This window comes from Mauremys mutica, chromosome 21, assembly GCF_020497125.1.
Source record: "Mauremys mutica isolate MM-2020 ecotype Southern chromosome 21, ASM2049712v1, whole genome shotgun sequence".
NCBI lineage: Eukaryota > Metazoa > Chordata > Testudines > Geoemydidae > Mauremys > Mauremys mutica.
Window position 1 is genome coordinate 10,386,265 of NC_059092.1, and position 8,924 is coordinate 10,395,188.

At 45.2% G+C, this 8,924-nt stretch overlaps 1 protein-coding gene across 1 annotated transcript; it reads left to right on the forward strand.

Annotated features, from left to right (window-relative positions):
• Positions 1-2,380: 2,380 nt before the first annotated feature.
• On the forward strand, positions 2,381-4,300 carry LOC123354384 (forkhead box protein L2-like). The gene has a single exon (XM_044996396.1). The coding sequence runs from the start codon at positions 2,451-2,453 to the stop codon at positions 3,279-3,281; it is 831 nt and encodes a 276-aa protein (XP_044852331.1). The 5' UTR covers positions 2,381-2,450; the 3' UTR covers positions 3,282-4,300.
• Positions 4,301-8,924: the final 4,624 nt, after the last annotated feature.

Genomic DNA, 8,924 nt, shown 5'->3' on the forward strand with positions numbered 1-8,924 from the left:
TTTGCCTTTTTCGCAACTGCATCACGTTGTTGACTCTCATTCAATTTGTGATGCGCTATAACTTCCAGATACTTATTTCCCCTCTTTGTAGCTGTGCATTTGATTTTTTTCTTCCTGTCAGGTATTATTGGAATTTCATGGGTCTACAGTTTGGAGCAGTGGTAGTAATGTATTCTCGTTGCAGCGTGCAAGTACTTGAACACCATGTAACTCAATTCCTCCTGCAGAGGAGACTTACCTCCATAATCCGTACATACTTGCTTACAAACCAGCCTCAACAGAAACTGTTTCAAAGGAGAGCTATCATTTGGTGGTGGGGATATTTCATCCTGAATATCTTTGTGCTATTTCTGCCCTCATTACTTTATGGGCATTTTTAAGTCCGAGGTGTGAAGATGAGAGATTTAGTAATCAATTAAACATAGCAGGACAGCTTTGTGTGATCCACTAGCATCAAGCTACTGCTGCTTTGGATCTAAATACAACAAAATGACACTCAAATATGTTTCTCTTTCCTCATTTTATACAAATTGTTTCTGCAGAACAGAGCCTCCGTTGCCCAGACAAACAAGCACCAATAACTTTAATGGCAAAAGTAGGTAAGGTTTTGACTTGTACTTAACAGCTTTGGTGAGGTTAGGAAAGTGGTTAGAAGCAGCTGCAGCGGCTCTTTAAGGATCTAACGTGAACTGCTATGTAACCAGAATCAAGACTGATCAATGCTATCCCTCTCTCATTGACTTATATTTTAGTGTTTGGTGAATTGTTGTGTTTGTGAATGTGACAGTGTGATAAGAAACAGGCATAGTGGGGGAAGGAGCTGCCGTAGCACTGTACTATTCTGCCACTATGCCTTCTTCAGCTATGGGATCATCCAGCAGACCTCGTCCTCTACCTGATCTAAGGGGAGGCTGCTGGGGTTACTAAACTGGGGGTGTTGTAGGGTGGATAAAGGGTGCTAGATAGAGCCTGGTTGATCACTTTCTATGGAGGGTTTCAAAACCCATGTGTTGATTCCTTAGAGATTGGTAACTTTCTCAATATGCTGACAATAAGTTAAAGTATAATAAGACTAAACTTAAAATTTAGTCACTCCCCAATTTTCCTTACTAGCCTCTACCTCACAAACCCTGCAAAATATATCTGGTATAATTGCTAATTTAATTTTCACATTTAAATTAATAGATGTATAAATCCACTAGTAAATAACTTTTTATATTCACGTAGTATCAGTGACCCATACTTTGTCATACAAATATTGTTTATGGGTTTGCTCTGGTGGAAGTCTAGGACTTTTGCCACTGATTTCAATGGGAGGAGGTTCACCTGTCATTAAATAATTTAATGTTATCTTTTCATAAGGGGTGTCGGTACTAATTTTAAACTTTCCTGTGGTAGACCTTAAACCATCTTGCACTCTCTTCTTGATCTTGGTTATCTGGGCTTAAGGCTGCTCCCATTAATTAACTCCCTTTTAACTGCTTATCAACTGCACTTTCTTTGTGCAGCTGAATTTATAGTCCCATCCAAGAAAGAGGCAAGTGTAGGTGCAGCTCTGTGTATTCTTTTAAATTTACCATCGGGCCCCTTCAGTGAGGCCCTAGGGGCTGGGCCCACAGCTTTCTGGACTAGAACAAAATCCCCCAGGAACAGCCTGTGTGTCCTGGAACAGGCTTGAAATACCCCCAGCATTATCCTCGCTCAAGGCACTCCCTGCTGCAGTAGGGCTAGATCCTGTTTGGTTCACTTGTTTTAGTGGCAACAGGGCCCTACACCAGTCTGCCCTCAGGGCACTGCTGGGCCTGTGCAATCTCCCAGAATGCTCTGCAGCTGAGGTACTGCCTAGGGGTGATTGTACCTCCAGGGCCTTACAGGTGCCCTGACTGAGGGTGATGACAGGCTGAGCCTGAGTGTGACCCAGCCCTGCTGGGGGGGAGGCTTGAACTAGTTCCCTTACACACAGTTCAGGTGCTTAGTGTGGACAAGGCCTGAGCTCACCCTCCTGGGGCCCCACCAACCCCAGGGCCTGGGCCTACTGCGAGAGGGGACGTGTCAGAGCCGGGCCCTGCTTCCTGGAGCCTGCCTGGAGGGGAGGAAATCTTCAGCCCCTGACCCACCTCTCTCTGAGCCCGTGTTTGCAGCCGGTAAGTTGGGGTGAGGGGGAGGGGACTAGCTTTCCTTACCAGCCCCCTGAGCGGGGGCTGCAGGTGCCACCCGTAACCTCTTGACCCGCCGCTGTATTTGGGTTTTTTTAAACGAAAGCAAAGCCGTGACCTGGCCCTGACCCAAAACAACCGCGGGGGGGGCGGGGGGGGGAGCCCCGGGAAGGACACAAGTGCGGGCCGGGAGCCGGGCGCAGACAGGCGCCGGAGCCGGGGAGCGCCGGACCCCCAGTGCCTGGCAGGGGGAGCCGGGACCAGCCGCCGGGAGAGGCGCGGAGAGCCGGTGGCATGGAGGGCGCGCCGGGTCCCCTGGCGGCGGGAGCCGGGCAGGGCGCGGGGGAGCCCGAGGCCGCCCCCCAGAAGCCCCCTTACTCCTACGTGGCGCTGATCGCCATGGCCATCCGGGCCAGCCCGGAGCAGCGGCTGCCGCTGAGCGGCATCTACCGGTACATCGTGGGGCGCTTCCCCTACTACCGGCCGGGCCAGAAGGGCTGGCAGAACAGCGTCCGCCACAACCTCAGCCTCAACGCCTGCTTCCGCAAGCTGCCCCGCGAGCGCAGCGCCGAGCGCAAGGGCAGCGACTGGGCGCTGGACCCGGCCTTCCACGACATGTTCCAGCCGGGCAACTACCGGCGCCGCCGGCGGGTCAAGAGAGCCCCGCGGGCCCCCCCGGGCGGGCCCGGCCCGGCCCCCGCCTGCCTCGCCTGCCCGGAGCCGCCCTACTACCTGCCCCACCACAGCCCCCCGGCCGCCTACCTGGTGGGCAGCGCCTGGGCACCCCCGGGGCAAGCCCCGCCGTGCTACGGCCCCTACCCGCCGCTGCTGCTGCCCGGAGCGGGGGCGTATCAGCAGCTCAGCCCCGCGACCGGGGGGCCCGGCTGTGCCTACCAGCCGCCCCCGGAGCTGCCCTTCCTGCGTTACTGGGGGGAGCAGGAGAGACCCTACGGCGTAGACCTGCGCTTCCTCGGCCGTCGGACAGGAGAGGGCAGCGGGGCTCCCCTCCTCCCTGCTCCTCCTCTCAGCGTTGGGGGGAGCCCAGGCTGCGTTTGGCTGGATAACGGGGACCCCTCCCTCGTTAGCGCAATAACTGAAGGGGTGTCGCAGGCAGGCGAGATTTGACGCGCGCTGCCTCTAAGGATACATCGTTGAAAGGTTTCGGGGGAGCCTGGCTGGAGGAAGGGGGTGCGAATTCGGTTGAAAGGGGAACAGCGATTCTGAAAAAGAGGAGCCACCGCGGAATGGACTTTTGGAAGCGAGCCTGGACTTCCCTTGCTTTGAAAAGGGGGAGGAACTGGGACAGTACCACATTATCAATGTAAACACAAATCTTAAGCTTCGAAGTTCAAATGAATACAGCGAGGGGTTTGTTTCACTCGACATATCAGGGCTCCGGAGATTCGTCCTGCAGCTCTAACTCTCCAAACTGATTCTTCTCCGGGCAGAGGATCCTAGAGGACATTATTTGTTCTGCAAAACTAGACCCTAATATTTTAGAAATTCCCTGTCTGCAAAGTATTTGAAATAACTGTTTGTTTAATTTGGGGTCAAAACTTTCTTGTTCCAAGGAAAGAATGAAGCGTTTCAGACATGTTCCCTGTTACATAGTTATTGTAGAAGCTGTAATGTGTTATTTGAGTCAGAATAGTGTTAACGTTTTCAGAGACGTTTATTTGCGAAAACCGCTTTAAAATATGCAGTTACTGACCATCAAGGACAATAGATTTGAAAACGGTTGTTTGGTACATCTGTTAGGAATTAAAAACCTGTCTCTATTCTTTTGGATGATTGAAGTGATTTAAAGTGTGCTTGCCTTGTTCATTCTTTCCGGTGGCTCCTGACAAACGTGAATTCTCCACTGTATAACCGTTGTTTCTTTTACTGTGTTAAATTCAGTGGTACTAGTGAAACTGGAAATGCCTGACCTTGGGCTGTTAAGTGTAAGCAAGAGAAGTTGATCAGCTGATATTCTGTTTTTGAGTCAAGTCTGAGAAATTGTTTTGGGAACTGAAAATAATGTGCCATCATTTTAAAAAGTGAAATGTAGTTACTTTCTAGAAAAGACTTTTTGCAAATGTCCTTCAAAACTTGATTTCTTAATTTTTTTGTAAGCACTATGTAAAGGAATAACTTTATTTTTTTTTAAAAGATGTTAAATACCAAAGACTTTTGGGACAGATGTTGTGATCCTTATGTTTTTATATTTAAAGAGAAACTATTTTGGTTGAAGTGAAGTCAGAAGACATTTTATATACTGTTCCTTGTTAGTATAGTTATTGTGAACAGGGTAATATAATGGCAATGCAACAGTCCTTTTGTCATTTAAATTTCAGGTGTGGCTTCAGTTCTTTGCCTGCCAAAAAAGATTCTAAATGCAAATAGTATTTCTAATCGAAATCACAGGTTGGTTTGTTATAGAAACGAATGGTTGAGATACTATCAGTGTGCATAGCAGCATTTTCTGGTGTTACATTTTGAGACTTGTTTAAATAAATATTTGTTACTTTATAAAACATATGGCTTTATTTTAAACTAGTTTTTATTACCGTTGACTTCCCTCCCGCCTTGATTTAAAAGAATGTGTAACCCAAACTAGACCAGAGTTCTAATATTTAATCTTTAAAGAAAGTAGTTTTGAATTTGTTCTTCTTCAAAATAACTTCCATAATACAACACAAACAAAATGTTAGCAACCTTAGTAGATTTTAGTTATGGGACTTTGGTGAAGCAAGTGTGTATATAAGAAATATCCATTTGTTGCAGTATTAAGATTTTCAGAGAAATAAGTAATTTTCCACTGTTGCTTTAATGTGAATCCTAATATATTGTTCAACAAACCACCTGCTGATGATAGTTGGGTATTAAATGCAGGAAAAAAAGCTACACATAGAAATAGTTTTGGAATTTTACAGTTGATAAGTTCCATGGAAGAGGTTTTTCCCTCACTGTAGTTAATCCACTTTTCTGAGATGTGATAGCTAGGTTGATAGAAGAATGAAATTGACCTAGCCTCATTTACACATGGGGGGGGGGGCGCTAGGTCAACCAACTACAGTGCTCAGGATGCAAAATTTTTCACAGCCCTGAGCAGCTTAGGTAGGTCAATCCCATTTTGAAGTATAGACCTGGCTTTAGACTCCCCTAGAAGTTAATGAGAGACAGACAGACTACAGTTTATTTTACTCCTTCCGCTGCCTCTTCTGTAGAGACCTGGGATAAATACAGTGTGTTACTGGAGCCTCTGCCAAGATGGAATTTTTTTCCCCAGTCACTTTTGAGGTAGGGTGTGTGTGTGTGTGTGTGTGAGAAACTGAAAAAGGAAATTGTTTTTTTTTCTTTCTCATAACTAAAAAATCTTTTGAAGGGGCTTTCCTCAGATTAATGTATATTCTCTCTGTGTGTATGAAATACATATGAATTATAAAATATATTCAATAAAAACCCTAGACTGGAAGCAGGGATGGAAAGTCTAGCCCCAGAGGAGATCTTTTCAGAAAGTTATCACCAAGCAAAAAGAAGTTAATAATGGAAGTTCATGTTCTTTCAACATTTGCTGCTATATAGCATATATATGACATATATCAAATATGCATAATATGTATGACTGTGCCTGAGTGGGAGAGAAATAAACCTTTTCAAAAATCTCCATAATAAAAGGAGACGACTGATCAGTTTTTTGCTTTATTACAGAGGTCAGGACTTGTTGGATAGTGTTAGCGTGACCAGCTGTCCCAATTTTATAGGGACGGTCCCAATTTTTGGGTCTTTTTCTTATATAGGCTCCTATTACCCCCATCTCCCCACCCGATTTTTCACACTTGCTGTCAGGTCACTCTGGATAGTGTATTGCCTTTCCTTGTATCAGAATGTCCCTCTGCAAAGGAGGAAAACCCCATGCAGGACTTGCAGTTACTGGTTCGCAGCCACAGGTGAAATGTACAAGACAGATTCAGCTTTCCTGCTGTTCCATCAGAATGCCTGTTAGCCTTTCAAAACTAGCTAGAAGAACTTTGAAAATAATAATTTCCATTTAAATAGGGTAGTGAATTGTTTTGTTTAGTTTTTCAGTTATTTGGTCTGTTTCTAGAAGTGTGAATGGGCAGCCAGGGTCTGAGCTTGTAAACTGTTGGCAGGGGTATGATTTGTGAGGGAGGGGAGGGCAGGGGGAAGGTAGTGGTAATACTCTGCTCTTCATGTAATCCCAAAATGTGAACACAATCCCAGAGAAGAGGAATGTTTCTGCTAAAAGAAATCCTAGTGAAATGGTGACTTTTAAAATATTGTGTCATGGCTTCAGAGCCAACACCACCAGCACGATGAAAGGAGAGAGTTCATACCTTTCATCTATAGCTATTGTTTTGAGCTGCTGCAGACTCAGGAAAGAGAAACACACCAGTTCATATTTAGTTCACATTCAGGAAAATTTTCTTTGCAGCCACACTAGGAAAGTCTTAGATTGCAAACTCTCTGGGGCAGGGACCATCTTTGTTCTGTATTTGTACAGCGCCTAACACAATGTGGTCCTGGTCTATAACTGGGCCTCCTAGGTGCTACTGCAATACAAATGAGAGAACAATTTTTTAATGTTAAACAAAAATTGTGCAGAAACTGATGGAGTCACCACAGACATGCTGGTCTGAAAGGCCACCAAATACCACCAACCCCTAGCAGTTGGATATTTCAGCTGAGGCTGCTAGCTGAGGGTGAAAAAGTGCTTTATTCCTGACAGCAGTTAGATGTTTGGTGCACATGAAAGCATTAGATAGTAATGCTCTCACCTGTGGGGGGGAGGAGGGGGGCAGGAGGAAATATTTGTTGTGTCCCCCCAAGGGTCTCCTGACCTTTTCTCTGGCTCATTTCCCACCCTATGGAAAGCCTCATTTTATTACCACGTGCTAGCCAAAGGGGGTCAGATGGGACTCCTTAGATTCCATCAGTGTGCCTCCTGTATCATCAAAGTGGGGCAGGGTACAGGGCATTTATCTCTGGTTGCGAAAATGTTATAATTTTTTAATTTTGGCTTGTGAGAGGAGCTGAAGACCAAAAGCCTCCCTCCCATGCACAAAACAAACACTGAATCAGCTGTGCAAGTGTCTCCATGCTGCTCCACTTGTGTGCATTGCCATTTCCCTTAGCTTCTCTCTTAAGACTGCAAAAAATGGTTCAATTTCCCTGTGGGTTTTAATTATGCAGTCCACATGGTAGCTGGACTGAAACCATCAACTCCTTGAACACAGGGTACTGACCAGCCACCCAAGTGGTAACAGCTTTCAGTTGTTACTTGCATGGGTTTTCATTCAACCCAGTGACTTTGAGGTGACTCTGATTTGTATTTTCAGTCCTGTAAGTCATTCACTCACCATTCTCTATCTCCGAGGGGAGAGCAGGTTTTCATTAGTATGGTGATGTAGTCTTATTCCTAGGCTTAGCTGCAGGTTAACTTCATTCTTGGTCCTGGCTCTACCCTGTGGTGGAGAGGGGAAGGGTCTCTATTTTCCTAACTGTAGGAATTGCTGTACCTATGGCCACTGACCCAATATATGCAGCTTCCTTTGCATTTCATGAATTTAAAACCAAACAGCCTGTAGCTGGAGTCACATAAGGTAGTTTCTGTTGGATAAAGAAAACCATCTAACAGACTTTTTTTTTTTTTTAGAATTGTGATGGGTCTCCAATTCATTACTAAGGAACTGAAAGGGTGTTTGTCTCTACCGAGCTTATACTTTGGCCTTTGGTATTCAGCCGTAGAGTATCCTAGAGTGAATCAAACAAAGCATGAAACGTGCAAACTCAAGTCACTAGTATTGCTCTGTGTGTAAAAAGTTATCCAGCTCCCTTCATTTAAGAAAACAGGCGGTGTGGGGAGGTCGGCCATTTAATATAGTGCAAGCATGCTCATGGGATTTAAAGGCAGAAAAAGGCAAGTGATTAGTGCCCATGTTTTTAGAGGCACTGAACAAACCCAGCTCCCAATGAAGTCAATGGGAACTGCAGGTGCTCTGCAACGTTGAAAATCAGGCCATAAACCTTATAGCTGAAATCTCATGGCAAATCCTAAGGGTGAGATGGAAAAATTCTTTAGTCAGGCAATTAGACTGTATAGTATGATCTACAGATTGTAGCAAAGTCTGGAATATTTGCTCCATTCTCTGTCTTCTCTGCTTTGTGTTGATAACCTCAGGGGTTTTGTGGTATTGCTCTGCGTGGTCATCGGAACATTGATGATGGCAACTGAATACGATGCAGTTACCAATACCTGGGACAAAAGTGTCAAGATGTTATGAGAGAGACTAAGCGAAGAAAAAATAATTTGCTGGAACGAACATATGCCCGCACATTTTATGTATCTGAATCGGGCGAAGGGACCTTTGATGCATAATGGAGAGTTTTTAGATGGCACTGCATCAAATTGGTGTGAGGTGACTTGTGGAGCCCTTTAGGGATCAGCATTGTGTTATGCGCTAACATCTATGTGAGATTGTAAATGATCTGAAAGATGGGAGTAAATGGCATGTTAATTAAATTCATGGTCTCAAGCTACGAAGTGATGCAGACTCCAAGGGGAAAAAAGAAGGAAGTACAGGGTTATTCAGAGATGCTGGAAAAATTGGCAGAAACTCATAAAATGAGTTTTAATCTGGAAAAATGTAACCTACTAAAGTTTAGCTACAAACAATTACACACACTAGTATGGAATTGATTCACTTTAATGGATTAAACAGGCCCAGTTGGCCACCCCGACCTAGACAGTAGCTTTCCAAAGGG

Excerpts from the sequence above, each read along its gene's own strand:
- LOC123354384 (XM_044996396.1), top strand. The coding sequence starts at position 2,451 with ATGGAGGGCGCGCCGGGTCCCCTGGCGGCGGGAGCCGGGCAGGGCGCG.